Raw genomic sequence first — 20,471 nt, forward strand, 5'->3', positions numbered from 1 at the left:
CTTCAGGTGAGGTTATTAGAGCCTCGTAGGTATGGTGGGTATAAACCCGGCGGGGTATTCCCTATTGGCCGGCCATCTTTGGCGGTCAACAGACGTACACTCGTCCGTGTAGCCAAAGTAGCTTTCCCTTTCACTCATTTTCTCTTTCACGGCGGACCTTCCCGGGAAAGAGAGGCCTGTTACGTTGGCCGTCTGCGGACGCTGGCATTGGACGGAGAGAGGTCACGAGGTCTGAGGCTACATATAAGAGCGCGTATTACATAGGGGGTTTGCTCTGGACCTCGAGAAGAAAGTGACTTTGTGGGGTGACACTACGGGGACTTTTTTTGGTGTCTTTTGTGGTCGGAAGACAACGTGCAACACACATCATCATGTCAGGTGCGACGGTGGAAGAGGCCTCTCAGGTGGCGGAATTTTTTTCCGGTCGAAGTGTCTTCCTCACGGGAATCACTGGATTTCTGGGAAAAGTAAGTAACCTGTGTAAGTTAAGTTACGTTTTTTTTGTTTTTTTTTTATCGTCAGAGAGTGATTTGGTGATCGAATTTAGCACATTGGAAAGTCTGGACCCAACGGTACTTCGGGTATCCAGCTGAATTGTCCTCCAGTGTCTGTATCTCCCGGTCCGTTTGAAAGATTGTTTTCGGCTTTGTGGATTACTGAAACGTATAGTGAGCGATTTGCCACGCGATAATGGAAATAATAATAATAATTTTGATAGTTTGTATTCATTTACTTTATATTCTTCCACCGTCATTAGGGTTATAGGGTTAGGATTACTCCTTTGAACAATTTGAACATTTTTATTCGCGATGACTGCCCTCGAGCGTTTTAATAAAATACCTTCACGTGGCGTTACAACCCCAATTTTCTGCCGTGCTTCTCGCGCTTTCAGGAATGTGATGCATTCGTGTAGCATTCACACAGGGTTAGTCGTGAGTACAGGTGTTGTGCAGTGAGAACATGGTGACAAGCACGACCGTGAGCAAGTTAACTAAAGTAGAGCCGTTCAAAACGTCAAGATGAAACGTCGGTAAACATGCTGAATTCGTGCGCGGGATGACTAGAAAATAGACACACACGTTGAGAAAGCAATCGAACAACAACAACAACCAATAAATGATGGAAAAGTAATGATGACGTGGGATGCTGCCCAGCATCTCATCGTCAGCATCTATTGTTGTTGTTGTTCCGTGCAGTATCCTATACCCAAAGCAAACGAATCCCGCTCCAAAGTACGCCGTTGCAGGTGTGTGCTCACTCTCTAAATGCGAAAAGAGAAGCTGATGTCTCTTCTCAAGTTCAAGTTATTCAAATTACCGCGAACGTCGCCAGAATCAAGCGCGAATTCCTTTACGCAAGAGTACTCTCAGTGATGTTCGAAGAAGTAGCTGCATTAAACTAACTTACAACCGTCCTCCATAAGCGCAGAAGAGAACACCTGAGCGCTATATCTCCCGCAGCCGCATTTATTTTCCCTCCCGAGTCTATAAAGGCTACTTATTTCCCTCGCAATCCTTCAACATCGCTACAGCCAGATTGGATGCACGCGCGTCATGTTGGTCCACCGCCAATTCTTTCGGACGGCGTTAAATAAATCTGCTGTTCCTTATTCTAGCTTCGCTTGGCGTACCCCCTGTTGACGTACACTTGTTTACCTTACTGCTGTTCGAATCCAGCGATGTCGTATCTGTCCCATCTCGATCGTCTATATACCGGCGAAGGATAGCTCGGTTGCTGTCAAGGGCGCCCCGCGATATTCACGCAAAACAGATGCTGGTCAGCGAGCGACCAATTGAGTTTTATCGGCGATGCAGTTCTTTCCGGATCCGACACCCGACGATGGAATCTGTGTGTTTGATCAGGATCACGAGAGGAACGGATGTGACGATACTTTCAGGTGGCAGATCAGAAAAAAAGGGTTACGAGGATGTGAAGCAATGTGGCAGCCGTATAAACATTGGCTATTTCTGTCCAGCGATAAGGTCTTGACCTCGGATTAAATATAGACACATATCGAAAGTCTATCGATTCCGGACGCGTCTTTAACGATTGCGTCAGTTTTTCGTTTCTTCGTGTGTGCATTAGAGAGAAATAATAGGAAGCTCTCAAGTGAAAGTTGGTCGGATTCAACTGAAACAGAGTGTACGGTTGTTCAGTCCATCGTGGCAACCGTTTATCCAATATCGCTTAATGGATTAACCGACCTGTCAAAGAGGTGCCGTGGAGGTCAGCAAAAAAAAGATCCAAATCGTCAATCTCCTTCGTTTGTTACACAACTCATCTAAGCCGCGTCCAAGGATCATTGTCATAACATGTCTCTTCGCCATGTGCATTTGTAGCACTATACGTGAAGTGAATGCTATGCTTATAATTCTATTATAGTCAATGATGTTATGATCAAGCTCCGAGCAGCACCTCACCGAGTGTGCCAATCACGGAACCGATTATCAGCGGTCATGTAGTAATTATTACGTAAGCAGATGGAATCCTGCCAGCTATACGGACGGGGAGTCAGTCGATGGACGGTGGTGCAGGGTCCGCAAATAATACCCACTGTTTGTTATGACCACGCTGACAGCTTGGTCTTCCAGCATAATACGCGGAATTATTATACTACACTCTTAAAAATGAACTTCACCGCATAGCACGCTCCTAGCCAACCATCATCTCGAATAATACCGCTACGTGCCTTGATTTGTTCAAAACGCTGGGCGTACGCCTTTTTTATGACACTTGTGCTGTTCATAATTGAACCTCTGTATGCAATAAGGGGATAAGTCGAAAAATCCCAAATCGAGAAAAGGGGCCTGATCTGATTGTCTGTCCCATTGACACCACATGCATTTCCCGTTTCTTACTTTCCTGTGGCGGGCCAATAAATTGCAATACGGTCCTAAATTTTCTTTGGCAGTTACATACTCGTATGTAGATGTCATTGAAGCAGAAATGGTAAAAAGGGGATAAGTAGACTTATCCCCTTCTTGCATACAGAGGTTCAATTGTCACAAAAATGGCGCAAGCAAGCATTCAGCAAATCAGGACAAATAACGATATCATTCGAGATGATGGTTTGCTAGGAGCGTGCTATGCGGTGAAGTTCATTTCTAAGAGTGTACCTCCATACACGCTCTTAAAAATGAACTTCACCACATAGCACGCTCCTAGCCAGCCATAATCCCGAGTGACATCGTTCAATCCCCCGATTTGCTGAAAACAGGAGGCATGCGCCTTTTTGTGACACTTACGCAGAAATGTTAATTGTCACAAAAAGGCGCTTTCCACAAATCAAGAGTGATAGAGGTATCACTCTGTACTATGGTTGGCCTTCAGCGTGCTATGTGGAGAAGCTTTGTTTTGTTTTAAGAGTGCAGAGTGGATGCAGGTCGTTTTTAAACTTTTAATTTATTTAAAAGTTTAATAATAAGTTTAAGAGAGAATAAAAGGCTATTTATTCCCTCTTAAGTTGATCGAGTGCATGTTACTTTGCTCAACATTTCCCATATATATCACCGCAAGCGATAATTTCGAGTACTTTTCAACCGCTAATTCGCAACGCGCCTCCTCCTTGTCATTATATAACAGAGGTGAACTTCCTCAATCGAGTTCCGTAAACACAACAGGCACACAATTCTAATCCCTGCCGCACGTAGGAAGGCCAAAAATATCCACGAATTGGCGTTGCCTTGATTAGAATGTTGAAGAGCAATTTCCGTGGCCGTTTTCCCTCTCGCGTACTCCTCTCCGGAGGCGCAAGGCATCTGTCCTTGAAGGTGAATAGCGTCGGTCGTCCGTGAATGGGTCTTTAGGGGATTGCACGCTAGAATGTGTATGTCCCATCTCTTCAGAAACCCTATGGCCTCAGGGGTTTCCGCGAGTGTCAGAGACTTGCCAGCAAACAAGAAAAAGAAAAAAGAAAAAAAACCAGAGCAATTTAACTTTTAATGGGAACGAAGAGGATGGGGATGAAGTACAAGAGGAAGAAGAATGAGGAGGAGGAGGAGGAGAATAAACCCCTTGTAGGTATTTCTTACATAACTATTTATTTTCCATGCGGCACCCGTTATCGGCGTATCGATCGTGAATACGACCTTCGTGATTAAGGAATATCTCGCTTTTCTGGATGTCATTGAAACGACTTAGGTGACACTTCATATGCTCCTTTATCCGAGCAGCAACTGAAACTTAGCTTCGCAAGGTCACAATTAGATGCCAAGTCGTATGTGTCCCCCTGAATGCGAAATAACTTAACAAAATTCGCGTACGTTCCTTCTCTTAAACTGGTTCTTGCTGAGTGATGTGCAAGATACTGCAAAGAAAAAAAGAAAAGAAAAAGAAACAGCAGTGAAATGCAAAGTATTCGCTCTAGTGCGAGACTACGTAGAACCCAAACGGAGCGGATCCAGGGAGGCTTCTCGGGTTCGGGGGGGAGGGGCTAACACGGCGGTCTGCTGCATTTTCATTTCACACGAGACTGCACGGTACTCCTCTAACGCCAGCGTGGATTAGACAGCAAAAATATTGCGGTGTCCGAAGTTTGTGACAGAATTGCTATTTGGCAGGACTGGCAAAGAGCCTTCTTGGTTGTCGCGCGCAGAGAGCAGGCGATGGTATTTCCTCCTCGCGGCGCAAGATACTCCGCACAAGATATTCCGTAGCAGACGACAGGAAAACACGCTGACGGTGTCGTCTGCGAAGTGTCGTCTGCTAAATGCGCAGTACGCCACTCCCAATATTCCGCACCGTGTGAATACTCAACATAACACGGCACGGAACTTTGGCTCTGTGAGCAGTGTTTTCGCTTTTTCTCGCACTAGAATATTCCGTGAGGATGTCGCTCGTGTGGATACACGGTATACGTCACAGCCGTTGCGCCATTTCTGCAATTTTTGCGCCGCTGGGCGAAAAGGAGCGCGCGATTTTATCGAAATGTGCGCCGGGAAGGGGGAGGGGGGGGGGTCGATGTGTCTCGGGGAGGGGGTGCCCCCCTCCCCCCTGGATCCGTCCATGACTCTAAGCATTGCAAGAGCCTAGAAACAGCAAACGAACTGTTAAGTCAGGCCGGTTAGAACACTATATAGGATCTACGTCACGACGGACAATCCGCTAGAGACTGTGGCGCTCCCCTGCGAGTGACGTCATCTAAATAAACCCTATATCTGATTATCTATGATTATCTCGGCTCCCGATCTTGAACTGTTCTATAACACATGCTACACATTGCGTATCCTAAAGTGAAAGCGAGTCTGTCTGGTGCCCGCAGTCTTTTAGTCCTGTAGGTTGCAATTGACTTTTTGTTCCTTTGACCCCGAGATTTACTACCCAGCGCGCCAAATTGTCTTAATCTTCCGTTCATTTAATCCCGAAAGGAATTAGTGTTTGTGGCAATGAATCTATTCCCCAGAAAGGGCAAAATGAGTCCCTTTTTCCTTAGATTGTAGATGTTCTACGTGCCTCACTTGTAAGTGAGGCACGGAAAGTACAAGGCGTGTCTAGCGTACCTTCAGTTCAGTTGTGATCCTTTTCGCGCCCAGCAACGACGAGGATGATGGATACACGAAAAAAAGAGATTGGGACGGAAGTCGCGACAAGGTCGGACAGGCTACCCCAGGACCCCTACATTATAGATCAAGTAATAAGAAGTAATACGATGACGAATTGAAGGAAGTATATAGAGGGCATGGAAGCAGAGAGCATGCAGTAGGAGAGCGAGTTTAACTGATGCGGGTCATCAGCGAAACTAGCGAAACGCCGCGTGACGAAGTGATGTGACGACAAACGAATCTCAGCCATTCGTTGCGTCTTCGTGCAGTGCGAGCAGAGAACCCATTTAAAATCTGAGCGGTCTGGGGTTTTTCCTGGGTTTTCCTCAGACGCTTTCAGACATATGTCGGCACAGTTCCCCTAGAAGTCGGCCCAGGACGCACATTTCCCCAGGGCGTCAGTCGTGACGTTGCCCACATACGTGAGGCCGACAACAGCAAGCCCTATCACCATCACCACCACCACCCATTTAAAATCAACTATGGTCATGTATAACCTAATAAAGTTATATCGGGAGCTGTAGATCCAGGTACGTACTTCATGATGTTCCTTCACCTCAAGAAGTGCAGTTTCATGCACGAAAGCTTGAGGAATGCAGATGTTCATAACCGTATATATAACATCGAATTATTCGCCTTCGTGTATTTAACGCTGTTTTCCAATTTGTCTTTCCATACGTATCGTAAAGACACAACCGTTCTCCGCGTTTTATGTACCCCGGTTATGCATAAAATGCAGTAGCAGAAAGGGGCGTCCTTATGTTGTATGCGCGACTACGCATTATTTATTGTGACATACAGTACCAATTTCGACCTCGCTCAACTGTGATCGGCGTGGGAGAATGGAGCCTTGAATTGAAAGGGAGTGTAGCGGAAGAAAACCAAAGTGACTCTGCGCGTGGGGTGTCATTATTCGTCAAGTAGTTCTATGATGATGGACCTGTCAGAGGAGAAATGTGACAAGTACAGCTTAAACGTGTTTCGTAACTATCGCTCTTGACCGCCATCAAGCAGCTCTTGTTCTGCCTCGAAGTAAGAGAACGGAAAGGTGATTATTAGAAAGGGAGGGTGACGTAAAAAAAAAAATAAGAAGAAAAAAAACGCTTCTGAAACAGTGTTCGTGTCCGCATTGTGGTATACACCTACATGTGAAAAGGCTATGCGGGGTGTGACTGTAAGCCAAGAAGAGTGACGCATGTCTTATAATTTGTGAAGAAAGCGCTCTGTACCAACGTCAGTACTCGTCACGTAAGATTGAGGAGGCTTCGGCAGGAAACCTGGCTGATATAACAATATAACAACTATAAAATATTAACAAACAAAACGGATGGTCGTATTTACGAGAGGGATCAGCTTACAAATATAATGCAGTGTGTGTTACGTTTGTAACATTGAAGTCCGTGAGGGCACTGGTCGGTAATAATATTATTATTATTACCCGACCAGAGCCCTCACGGACTAATAATAATAATATTATTATTATTATTACCCGATATAATATATAATATATTTACCCGATATATCATAACAATAATATTATTAATAATATTATTATTGTTATTTATTGTAGTTTTTTAGTACACTCTTAGAAATGAACTTCACCGCATAGCACGCTCATAGCCAACCATAATCTCGAATGATATCGTTGTACGCCCTCATTTGTTGAAATCGGGAGGCGTACGCCTTTTCTGTGACAATTATGAACAGCATAAGTGTCACAAAAAGGCGTACACCTCCCGTTCTCAACAAATCAGGGCGGATAAATCAGGACAAATCAGGGCATCATTCGAGATGATAGTGGGCTAGGAGCGTGCTATGCGGTGAAGTTCAGTTTTAAGAGTGTAGTTTTGGAGGGGGCTCAGGCAAAAAGCTGCTATGAAAGCAGCCTGACGAGGCATGGCCGCCCTGTAACTGCTGTAATTGATATGATATATGATTGTAATGATAATTCGTGCTTCTACGTCGCAAGTGAACTATTATCATTGGCCGAATTGTATTCATTAAAATAATTAATATCTCAGTTTAGCAAGATAGACACTTGTCGTCCTTCGCGCAGTCTACGATGACATCGGAGAAATAATCGGTCAATAATTAAGTTTCGTCAATTCCCATTACTGCCAGTTTTCTTTCTTTTTTTTTTTTTTTCAGTTTTACCCTTTCATTTTTTTAGTTGAGACTGTAGTATACGCTCAGCTTCAAACCGAAACTGTTTTCCTATCCGAGTTATGCGCTCAAGTAATACAACTGACGCAGCACCAGAGCTGCCAAACATTCCTTCGCAGTTAGTTATCTAATTAAGACAGTCAGAATCTTCAAGGTAATGTTGGTCAACAGGTGCCATTCGAAAAAAAAAATCACATTCTATACGTACAAAACAGCAAACCTTCCCCGGTTCCAAAAGGCTACATACGACCGCCTTATTTTAATTCCAGCCCGTGCGATTACTAATCCATTGATCAGTAATTACATTCAATTTCCATCAGGTGTTCCTTTCTTACCAACGGAAAGCCCAGCGAGAAGAAAGTGAACGGAATTCCCCTAGTACCGCATTCACGTGGCCTTCGTACACAGGAACGACCCCAGACGCAACTGTAGGCGTCAGCGAGGCAAATGCCACGTGTGGTGGTCATTCGTACACTATACACGTGCGCTGGCAAATTGGTAGTTTGCAACCAGCAAAATGCCACAATTCTTCGCTTTCCGTATGCACGCAATTGTGCGCTAACGCACGACTGGCCTTCTCGAATGACGTCACACGCGTCACACGTTGGTAGGTTGCCCAATAGTACGAAGAGTATGCGTGGCTTGGCACCACCTTTTCTTTTGCCGTCACCGGGATGGTATCCCTCTTATCAGAGAAGGGAAAGACCCACTCGACTCGACACCTTGCGTGCTTCGTGTTTACCAATGGTTTTTCCCATAGTATTTTAGTAACGTCGCATATAGACTGTGTGTCCCTCGAATCCGAAAGTTAATCGGATAACAATGTTTTGCCCGTGAACTCTTGCCCTGTCTTCGCGCTCACCTTGAATTCATCCCCTCATATTAACCTCTGTGAAGTGGGGTAGGGTCCTGTGGCTACTACACTGTTAAAACAGAACTTCACCACATAGCACGCTCCAAGCCAACCATCATCTCGAATGATATCGTTATCTGCCCTGATTTGTTGAAAACGGGGGGCGTACGCCTTTTTTGTGACACTTATGCTGTTCATAATTGTCACAAAAAAGGCGTACGCCTCCCGTTTTCAACAAATCAGGTCAGATAACGATATCATTCGAGATGATGGTTGGCTAGGAGAGTGCTATGCGGTGAAGTTCATTTCTAAGAGTGTACACTGTTAAAACAGAACTTCACCACATAGCACGCTCATAGCCAACCATCATTGCGAATGATCATTCTATGCATTGATTTGTGGAAAATGGGAGGAGGCGCCTATCTGGGACACCTTATCTTGTCCCAGATAGGCGCCTCCCCATGTTCTGAACAAATCACGACACAGAATGATATTATTCGGAATGATGGTTCGCTAGGAGCGTGCTATGTGGTGCAGTTCTGTTTTAGCAGTGTACAGGGAGATGTCCCACGTCATCATCATCATCACGTCATCATCACTTCTCCATCATTTATTGTTGTTGTTGTTGTTCAGAGATAATACTACAAGCATAAGTGAAAACGACAACAGAAATATTCAGTGGCTGCACGTAAACGTATGCGTTGGCTTATTAGGCGTGTCATTTTGCAGAGGTACAGGGTGCGCACGGATATGTGCTCCTTCGCCTTCTGTTTTGGTTACTTTACTTTACAGCAGGAATTTACACTGGAACCAAGTTACTTCGTTTACTTTACTTAAGTCGCGATGGCCAAATTCAGCAGACCACTGAATGTTTGGCCATTTTCTCTCACACAAGTGACGAGGACGATCTAATTTTCGAGGTGGAGCTGTTTATCTTTCTCCCTTTTCTTTTTTTTTCAAAACAACATACTATTCAAAACGTTGCGAGCCGCGCCGTCATAACAATAGGTTTCCCCGAGCCTCTACAAGACACACAATAAGCAGCAGTTCTTTGCTCCTGGTGGATGGTACATACACTTAGAAGGCGACAGAACTGTCTTGCTTTTTGTCGTCTGCAAAGAGACACTCCGCCATTATGAAGTATACAGCATACTCATGTCGCGTGTGCTATATAACTAGAGTTCCGCGTTTTCAGTTTTAATAGAAAAATACCGAAAAACATACGCCGGGTAAATTTTCCCTCATTCAGTTTTAATCGAAAAACGCCGAATACAGAGCGGCATTCCAGGACATGACAGAGATAAATTGCTGCACATGCCCAGCAAGTTGTTGATGCAGATCAGAAAACCATACAGAAATTACATTGGCTGCGAAAAATGCCCTTTTACTTTTTCGCTAGCCGTAGAACACCACCGCAGCAAACAATGCCATGTTGAATGAAATTACGTTGTGCGAAAATGACATTGTGATTTCTATTCACCGATAACTGTCGGGTAAATCATGTATACGGCAGGAAAAGCATCGAAGAACGCCGATTTCGTAAAAATCGATAAACATCGAAAAACATACGCCGAATCCGCACAAAAATTAAAAAAAAAAAACGAAAACGCGGAACCCTATGTATACGTACAGCAAAACTTACTGCAACTTCAGATTGATTAACTGATTTGATTCAGAGGGTGCAATACAGCTCTTGCAATGGAGCAGGTAGCACCCGTGGCGGGTTGCTGAAAGCTCCAAGGTTTACTTTATTTTACTAATTTACTAAGTAACCAACTAATTAACTACTACTCCCACTTGTTAATCCTGCTCGCAACGCATCGCTGCTACGCAAAAACACGCATTATTTCCAATGCCAGCCCCCGATTGCGTGATTACCAGACAAAGCTTGGCAATAGATGTGAAATGCGCCACCGATACGAATCCGTCCGTTCTGTAATATCCTGTTCACGATCAAGACGTGGTAAGCCTGATGTGATCGTACAACAGGATAATCCATTCGCGCAATGCAGAAAATAAGGAAGAAAGTGCCTAATGACGGTAGGCCCTCTTACGTGATCTTCTCTACGATGTTTGATAGTCAACAGGAATAGCTACCGGAGATATTACTGACTACTAACAGGACCCCTTATTTTATAACGTTTCGCAATTTGCGTTGTTCCCGAGAAGATGGTTATCGGTTGGAGTTTCCCAGGAAAAGTTGTTGTATTCTCTCGTATCGAGTGAGGCTTCGCACTGGGCAGTCCAAACGATTTTTTTTTCTTTTTTTCCTCTCTTTCTTTTGTTTTTCAGCTCACATCAATGTTCCTTGGGTGTCTATATATGTTATATAGTAGTCACGTTGAAACGATTGGACACTAATCGCACGAAACAGTCCCAATTAAAAAAAAAACTACACTAACTCCCTAACACAAAAACTCCCTTTCTTTTATTAATAACGCGTCCTGGAGTAGCCAGTCCCGAGTGGCTCGAGACTACCATCTCCATTTTTTTCTTTTAAAATCAATCAATCAATCAAAAAAAAAAAGCTACAAAGAATATCAAGCTGGAACGTCGCCGCAGAACAGTAGAAAGACATTTAGTGAAATATTCAGCATGGTTCAGAGTACTCTGCGTTTCATTGCGTGCGGACGCCAACGAACGTTGATGACCGTGGCAACGTTCAAGTGCGAGATCTTTCGCAGCAGAACGCAAGAATTTCGCTGGAGCTGAACTCCTTTCCGGGGAAAGGTAACAGAAACGGAAACGGGGGTATTATACCGGAATTATAGCAGGCAACGGTAACAAAAACGAAAACGAAAATAATTTACGGTAATAATTCGGATACTGCAGGACCAGTATTAGAATCCTTCATCGTATATCGTTTAGATAAATTAATTTATTAAAGCTGAATGAAGCGAGCCAAAATTAATTGAGGAACTAAAACTAAAATAAGCCATCAAACTGGATCACATAAGTAAATAGCATAAACAGAAAGTAACAGAAATCGTGAACAGAAAGTTCATAGTTTTCATACGCTTAGGGCGACTGGCAAGTTGCAAACGTGAGTAACATTCGTGACAAAACCTTGTATCAGCCTAACCTTGTAGTAACCATGTATCAGCTCTTCAAAGAAACCACTTGAATAAATGTTGAACAAAGAACCACTTGAATTCAGAGAAACCACAGAATTCCGCTCGAATAAATGTTGTCCCTCGTGTGCAAGTATCCCTAAAGTCCTCAGATAGATTTCAGAGTATATGTGTAGAGGTATTAAAGGAGTACAGAGGGCCATCCAAAAAAATTTCAGATTAAGACATCTGATGAAAGTGTGTGTGTCATTATACCGAATAGCGCGAAAGGTTTTGATGTGTGCAATTTGTTTCTCAGAAAAAAACTCACATAAACATAGCTCCGCGCCTTCACCCTTAACTCGCCACTCCAGCTATAACGAGGATGAGGAGGTATGATGGCACGTCACCGATGACGGCATAAGGAGACTCGTTCTGGTTTGCTGATCAGTGGGGGTCAGCGCATTGTTCCTTTGCCAGTAAACCTGTTTTGCCAGTTTTCCCGGAGAATTGGGGATACAAGGAGCGCCCGAAGCATTACCGAGCAAGGAGAAAGGCTTTATCAGAACCCCGAACAGCCGAGTAGCAGACGACATTTTTCTAGGCCAATCAGCGAGTGTTCTCCTTATAGCGTCAGCGCGAGGTTCCAGGCAGATCATAGGCTGGTACTGCTCTTCACCACCGTTGCGCACGGTCGCTTTTTGCGGCATATTTTAAATTCAGTTTCTGCGATAATTATGACTCTGTGGTGTAAATTACTTCGCATGGTGCATCTTACTGGCAAACTTAACAGTTTGATAAGAAGAAAACTGGGTGTTAAAAATGACTTCTGTGCTACTTTAAGCTTTGCCACAGTCTCATATTAGGCAAAAAAAAAAAAAAAAGGAAAAAAAAGAAAGAGAAGAAGGAAAACAACAAACTGGGGGTGGTATCGAAAACGGAGACGAAACGGAAGCAACAATGAGGGTAACAGAAGCTGAACCAGAGCCTAATATGGGTCAGTAACGGAGGCGGTAACGGAAACGAGAAATATTCCGTTACCTTTACCTGCTTTGTTCGACGCACGCACCTACCCGCAAGCGGGGAACCAATCGCCGCGTTCCGCGCATGCGTGTTGAGGCGCTCTATGCGGGACGAATTTCAACATGGTCGTCACAAAAACAGGAAATCAACGGGTTACGGGTTATGTCAATGCTAAAGCTACTCCAGACTAAACAACCTGTTTCGAAACTTAACGAAAAGAAAAAACATACGCACACGACGCATTATGTCTTCCCGACTGAGATTAGCATCCGGGTTTAAATTCTTTTCAAGTCGTTCTTGTGTGTCTCCCAGGTGGGTCCATGAGGACCCTTGAGGCCAGGACAAGGCCGTCAGACATCAGTGTTTCCTTCTCCCTAAAATTATTTACCTATCCATTTGAGAGTTACTCAAGGTTGCGTCCTCAAGAGCTCTTCAGAGAAAGTCAATACTGGAAACTTTCTCTTTCAGTTCTCATCGTGATACCAGTAGCGACTTTGAAAATACATACGCATCCCAGCTGAGCGTTGCTGTTGACAAAGAAATAGAAGTGACATTAAAAAAAAAAAGAAAACAGAAAGAGAGAGAGAAGAAGAGGAAGAAGAAAGGGAACGTGACCCGTTTCTAGTTTCTGTTACATGCCAGCATGGTGGCTGCATATATTGGTAGCTTTTTTTTTTTTTAACTCATCTTCCATAGTTTTACAGTCCTCCTTTAAAAAAAACAAAAAAACTTCGCAAGTGCTCCTTAAAGAGGGTTGTGGAATGCATACCTTTCAGAGGAATAAAAAAAAAAGAAAAAATGGGGAATGGGGCGGTGGGGGGGAGGGAGCAATGTCACAAAGGCGGGAAAAGAAAGCAGAAACACGAAGAGAGAAAGCGTGTGTGTCTCTCTGGGTCTCCGATTCCAATCGTTTTCGTTACGGCGAGGGAAAGGTAAAAGCTTCCAAGACAAGAAGAATGTCTTCCCTTTTCTGTTCAAGGTCACAACCGGTCAGACAGAGGGAAACGAACAAACAAACAAAAGTTCAGGAGACAGCTTTTCGTGAAGCTCTGATGCAAAAACGAAAACATTAACAAACACAAAACACTTACGTGTATTAATTTCACGAATGTGTAACATGCGATGATATGTGTTGATCGCAGTAGCACTATTCATCTATGCTTGCTCACCGGATCGTCATGTGTTCGTTCTGTAGGTCCTCTTGGAGAAGATGCTGAGGTCGTGTCCGGACATCGGCACCGTATTCGTCATCATAAGGGAGAAGCGGGGTTCCAACTGTAAAGACAGACTCAATAAGATCCTCAACGAAAGGGTAAGCGTCGTTGGTTAATCAATTATGCCAGTTAGTTAATTATGTTGCCGTGACATTCGTACTTTGAAACCCTTTAATTCATATATAACATGTTTGCACCCATGACTTGAAAACCCGAGACGAGGTAGGGACGAAAACACACACACAAACACGGTCTCACACACACACAAGACCGTGTTTGTGTGCGTCTGTTTTCGTCCCTACCTCGTCTCGGGTTTTCAAGTCATGGATCGTCACCACCAGCTCGCTTGCTACTTAACTTTCCTTTCGTTATGTTTGCACGTCGATTTAACGAGCTGTCATCTTTCGTTGACAGCTTTTCGAGAAGCTTCGCGCTGACAAGCCAGATGCCTTTAAGAAGATCGTCGTGGTTCCTGGAGACATGGTTCAACCGCAGATGGGCATGTCCAACATTGACAGGGAGAGAATCATCAACGAAGTATCCGTGGTCATCCACGGCGCTGCGTCCGTCCGTTTCGACGAGCCACTCAAGTAAGCATTTTTCACCCCATTTTTTATTTTTTTATTTTATTTTTTTGCGTAACGTGATTCACAGCTCAACTTTCCCTCCCACAGAGTGGCGGTACGATCCAACCTTCTAGCCACAAAAATGCTCCTCGACCTTTGCAAGGAAATGAAAAGTCTCAAGGTAGTTATCTCGTGTGACGACCATAATTATCCTGATAACTAGTCTGGAGCGCGACACAGCGAAAAAAAAAAAAAAAGAGTACCGCGGAAGTAAGCGAGACAAAGTGTGGCATTTCTTCCGCTGCGTATGAAGACAACGATATACGGAACCTAAAAAGTAAATTTAACGAGGTAAAACATTTCTTAAGCTGTCGGGGCACCGGTTACGCTTCGAAATTAATTCTATACTATAGAAGTGTGACGACAGAAGTGCACTGTAATCAAACGACTCAGGAAAAAGGTGCTGCCTTCTGTACGTTGTGTTTCCAAATTGTGAAAACGCACCGAAATAAATATCGTAACAAAATTTCTACCGCTACGAAGCTATGTAAACCCGCACGCACACCAAGCTTAGTTGGCAGCATAGGACATTGAAATGTCAATAGGACAGCGTTTTATAGTTATCGTTATTATTTTAGCGATTTACCGACAAATGGAAAAGAAATGGCAATTCTTATGTGAATTTTTAGCACATATTACGTCCTCCAACGCACAGTTTCGCTCCTAAATGCTGATTTTTTTTTTTTTCATTTTACCTTTAATAGCGAGTTTCAGTACATTGGAAGAACTCTACGAAAACGACACGTTAAAAGATGTTACAAATACAGGCTTAGCAATGTGATGTCACCAGCTTCAACGAATTATCACGTTTCGGAATTCGGAACCGTTAACGTGAACACCTTCCTACCTACTAGAAGTGACTATTATATATATGTACATATAAAACGCACTTTTTCTCGGGTAACCCTGTACATGAAAGAACTGATGTTCCCTGTAACCCTGTACATAGTGGAGCATGAAGATGGTAATATATTTTTCGTTTTTTTTTGTTTTTTTTTTCGGCAGGTCTACGTTCACGTCTCGACTGCCTACTGTAACTGCAACGTGAAAGACGTGGAAGAAAAAGTCTATCCAGCACCCCTTGATCCTGCTCATTTACTGGACATGGTCGAGTGAGTATCCTTCTGTGAGCGTTATTATCCGGGAAGAGACTTCGTTCTCGGCCACCTGTGGACTCCACTGCCCTGTCCTTGAACATATTTGTCCAAAGTGACGAGCCCGCCCCTGACCTTGAACGGTGATTTGGCGAAAATCTTTCCTATCCCGCAGTTCCTCCCACAAACGGCACCTTGTATAGGTGGTTGTCTCTATCAAAAGTGTAAACAAGTGCAAAAGTTATATTTAAGTTGCGGCACTTTGACACACGAAAGGGCTTGTAAGAGAGCGTGTTGGTGTACGTGAAACATACACGGACGACACAGACACAGCGTACTGAGGAGAAAATTAATTTTGCTACGCGTCGTTACTCGGCGAGATATAGAAACCCGTACGCGTCACGTTCTGGAGCCCGGAGCAGCGAGCGCTATACGGCCATTCCCATTGGTAGTTGTATAAGCACGTGACTTCTCTCGCGCTGAGAGATTGGTGGAGACTCACACGGTGACGTCAGACCCCGATGAGTTTCAGTATTCGCGTTGCCGGTTTTCGACGCTCTATATTACCGCACTTGCCGTGAAACTTAGAATGCAGGTTCGTATCGAATCTATCGACAAAAAAAAAAAAAAAAAAACAGCCGCAAGTCTGCAGGCAGTAGTAGCCAAGGTCGTGCTGAAGACTGGGAGGTGGTGGGTTCGAATCCCAATGCCGGCTGTGCTTTCTGAGGTTTTCCGATGAAGAATGTCGGCAGAGTTCCCCCTGAAGTCGGCCCACGACGCATACAAACCCGCCCCTGTCCCCCACTCCTTCCTGCTGTCCTCTCTCCATCTGTCCTCGTCTGTACGCAGCTCATAGCCACAGTTGCTTCGCGGCGCTAACACGAAATAGAAAATAACGATTAAAAAAAGAAAGAAAAGTTGCTGCGTCATTGGGCGTTCTGCCAAACGCGGTAAGCTTTTGGTCACGTGGGCCACCTTCGGTTCCGAAAAGTGAAATTCACGAACCGGAAATAACGCTGCTTCAATTATTATTATTATTTTAAGTCTGGGTCAGTGCAAAGCTCATCATTAAATTCCCTTGGATTTCCAGGTGGATGGACGAGTCCTTACTAGAGAGTCTCACACCCAAGTTACTTCAGGGCCGCCCTAACACCTACACCTTCACCAAAGCCATGGCCGAAGTTTTGGTTCAAGAAGCAGCCTCTTCTTTCCCAGTTGCCATCGTTCGACCTTCCATCATTACCGGAGCCTGGAGGGAACCCGTCGTGGTAAGGACCTCGTTTCGTCGTCTTACGTGAATACACGCGCTTTGTTACGTGTTTGTATCTCTGACGGGTGTCTGTGGATCGTTATATCGTTCTTGGAAATATTGCCACATAGGGAACTGTTTACCTCATGATTATAGTAGCTATCTTATCTGTGCGTTCAAGCTCTGACTGTGCACGGGTGTTTTAAAATAAGGGTCGTTTCTTCCACACCGTAGGGCTGGGTTGACAACTACAACGGACCAACTGGGTTGCTTGTCGCTGTAAGTATTCTTTCATTTTCCTTATTTATTATTTCCTTATTATTATTTTTTTTTTGTGTGAAGAGCTATATATCCCTAGAAGGCGTATCTTGATAATAAATTTTGTTCCACAGCTTGGAACTGGTCTTCTAAAATCCGTGTACTGCGACCTCAGTTTGGTCACGGACATGATACCAGTTGACGTCGTCTCTGACAGCGTATTGGCTGCGGCTTGGTACACAGGAACAAACAGGTAAATTGCGTTCCATATCAACAGCTACTTATAGTTTTGCACCGCAGCTAGTATATGCTATTCGGCAAAGAGTAACTGCAAGACGTCGATGACACTTTGGAATGAGACCGTGTGACCTTTACTATGCAGACCAGAGAAGGTGCGCGTCTACAACGTAGCCACCGGCACAGACAACCCGCTCTCCTGGCACAAGTTCATGGTGAACGTCATCAACATTCCCTTCGACTACCCGTCTTCTATCATCGTCCGCTATCCGTCCCCTGCCTACACAAACATAAAGATGATGCACAACCTGCGACTCTTCGCCTTCCACTACCTGCCTGCCCATGCATTGGATCTTGTTCTCAAAGCCGTCGGGAAGAAGCCGTGGTAAGTACCGAAGGATGCTCCGACGCCAGAAATTCGTAGTGCCATCAGCTAGAGCACCGCACGGGCTCAGGCTTGCCCGAAAACCCGAGCCCGGATCGGCCTGTGGGCTAGGCCGGACCGGGTGACGCCTTCTTTTTGTATGGGCTTGTGCCGGGCCTGAGCCAGGCATGCAGTCGTCAGGCCGGACCCGGGCGGGTAAATCAAAGGAAGACCGGCCGGAAGGCCTTGACCTAAGAATGCAGCCCGTGTAGTGCTCTAGCCAGAATATTTATTTATTCATTGTATTCTATATTTAAGATTGATCTTCCTATGTATCTTACCTGTGTTTCCCCGATATTTCAGTCTCTCTCGGCTGTACGAACGCATCAAGGGATCCCTCGACGCTTACGAGTACTTCACGACGCAGGAATGGAACTTCGAGACGGACAATGTTAGAGCGCTCTACAGCGAACTCAACAGCACAGATAAGAAGGTGATTGCCGCTTCGTGTCTTTTATAGCGATATTTTCATGGGGCCAACCACCACGTGACGTGGTCACGCCATGGCCCTATATAAATGCATAAACACGCAGCTATGTTTTTTTCTTGTTTTTTTTTTTTTTTCGTGTTATACGCTCACAATGGGACTTTGAACGAAAGTGCAACGATAGGTACAAAACCAAAAGAGTAACGCCGGATTGTGGACTTCTAGTGAACGTGTGAATAGTGAACTTCTGAACAGCGAACATGTGAATAGTGAATAGCGAACTTGTGAGTAGAGCACCTGAGAAGTAGTTTTTGGGGGTGGGGTAGGGGGAGAATTTATGCTAGGAGTAGCAGAACAAGTCGGGAAACGAGTTCAATTTCTCCTCTCTTTTTTTTTTTTTTTTGTTCTTACAAACAAACAAACAATAACGCCGACTTAATATAACAGAGAAAACAATTTAATACAGACATAACGCCTGTTACGTTACGTCGGTGTCATATTGTTTTTGTGTTGTACATTATGTTCCCCGTCTTTTGGAGTATTTTTGCAACAATAGATAGTTTTAGAATAAAGTACCCAAACGCTTTGGGGCCCCAAAGTCGCTTGGGTACCTAAAGCTGCCTATTATCTGGTTGAAGTTGACGTTTCACAGCACTCATGTAATCTGCAGCTGACAAAATTTCGTTTCAATGTGTACGAATAGCCCGCGCAAATTGGAAAATGCGGGTATCCTGTGCCCCCCCCCCCCCCTCCCTTAGAACAATCAAATAACAATTTTCCCGTAAAACATCTACGTTTACAGAAGCCATATCTCTCTTACTTACATTTTACGGTCGTATACAGTCCCATCGTGGAGGAGAAAACACACACACACACGCACGCGCGCGCACGCACGCACGCACGCAATTGAAAAAGACTGAAACCGACAGCGCATTTCTCCCCAATGCATCGCAGCATGCGGAAAAGTATGCTTTACAGGCGAAAAACCCGGTTACAGTTTTGCGGAAATCGCGCCGCGGCTTGGCATTTTCTATTCGCTGCAATTGAAGATAAAATATATTCGTAGACTAGGATTAGTCTATGGGCATCTCTTGTAACCACAAATTTCTTACAACGCTTTTTTGTTGCAGACGTACAACATTGATGTGACGCAAATTGACTGGTCCACCTACCTCGTTAGCTACTGCCTAGGTATTCGGCAGTTCGTCATTAAAGAGGACCTATCCACCGTCCCCGCCGGAAAGAGACACGTTACAAAGTAGGTGGAGGCATTACATAATTATTCCAGTTTTGTTTCCAGCAGTGAATCATCGACCCAATATCTAATGGAGAAAATGACTCATGATCGCATTATTATTATTATTATTTCAGGCTCTACTGGCTGAGCAAGGCCGGTAACGCTATTTGCCTGTTCGGCGCGTGGCAACTGCTCAAAGCCATCAACTGGGATCCGGTAGACATGGCCATGACTGTCGGAGGCTTCTTCTAGGGATAGCTCTCAGCTGATTCATCGGTGTTCACCATTATTGCTCAGTTAAAGTATAAGGAACACGATCGCTAATCTTTATATGTAAATTATATATAAAGGTGTGTACAGTTGTTTGAAGGCATTTTGCGAGTTCTCGATGCCTTTTTGGATGTGCTACATTAGTCGTGGCATCCTCTTTCTAGTGTGGCTAGGAAGTTTACTGTAATGCTCAAGGGACATTCTATTGATGTTGAGAATGATGCGACATTTTCCTACCGTTCAAAGGTAGAAGCGGATGTTTGTGTATATTTATTGTAAATAAAATTTTACTTACGTTTACGAACCTGAGGGGTGTGCTTTGTACACTTACGACGTTGAGCGGTGGTAAAGTTTAAAATATCCAACAAGTCATGCCCTGGAGGATTGCTCGGCGTATCAGTCAATGCAATGATAGTGCCATAAAACCTTTGCCGTTATCTTTATTTACTCGTTATTTCCACGCTATCAAAAAAATAAAAATAAAAAATACACGATGTTTGTGGCCACGCATTTTGTCGGCGATAATCTGGCTGGAGAGAATACACACACAGAGCGTTCTGTATGCAAATGCAACGGAGCTCATGAATGTGCAACGTAGTGAAACAACGGTAATCGCTTCGCAAGATTTATGCGGTGTCCACAAAACGGTAAGTGTGTCTGGTGATATTTTCGGTAAGTGCTCCATGACGTGAATGCTCCACCTTCGCATATTACTTGAAACTGCGATATTGTTCGCGTGCTGCAATAGACCTTTTTAGAAAAGCAAGCGCCACCTGTGGCACGCAAGGGCTCATGGGAACTTTGAG

The 20,471-nt window shown here is 44.4% G+C and overlaps 1 protein-coding gene and 1 long non-coding RNA gene across 2 annotated transcripts in view; one reads left to right on the plus strand and one right to left on the minus strand.

The window, feature by feature from the left end:
- Positions 1-20,471, minus strand: part of LOC135393918 (uncharacterized) — a 102,986-nt gene that overhangs the window by 41,844 nt on the left and 40,671 nt on the right. The window contains exon 2 of the long non-coding RNA XR_010422726.1: positions 13,799-13,904. This is a non-coding gene — a long non-coding RNA (uncharacterized LOC135393918). The remainder of the gene's footprint in view (positions 1-13,798; positions 13,905-20,471) is intronic.
- Positions 283-19,974, plus strand: LOC135393913 (fatty acyl-CoA reductase 1-like). Its single transcript, XM_064624261.1, has 12 exons — positions 283-467; positions 13,825-13,941; positions 14,258-14,433; positions 14,518-14,590; positions 15,475-15,581; positions 16,654-16,831; positions 17,047-17,091; positions 17,205-17,323; positions 17,453-17,692; positions 18,035-18,164; positions 19,289-19,416; positions 19,530-19,974. Exons 1-12 carry the CDS (start codon positions 372-374, stop codon positions 19,645-19,647), a joined length of 1,527 nt encoding a protein of 508 aa, XP_064480331.1. The 5' UTR covers positions 283-371; the 3' UTR covers positions 19,648-19,974.

This window comes from Ornithodoros turicata, chromosome 5 (genome assembly GCF_037126465.1).
Source record: "Ornithodoros turicata isolate Travis chromosome 5, ASM3712646v1, whole genome shotgun sequence".
Classification (NCBI taxonomy): Eukaryota; Metazoa; Arthropoda; class Arachnida; order Ixodida; family Argasidae; genus Ornithodoros; species Ornithodoros turicata.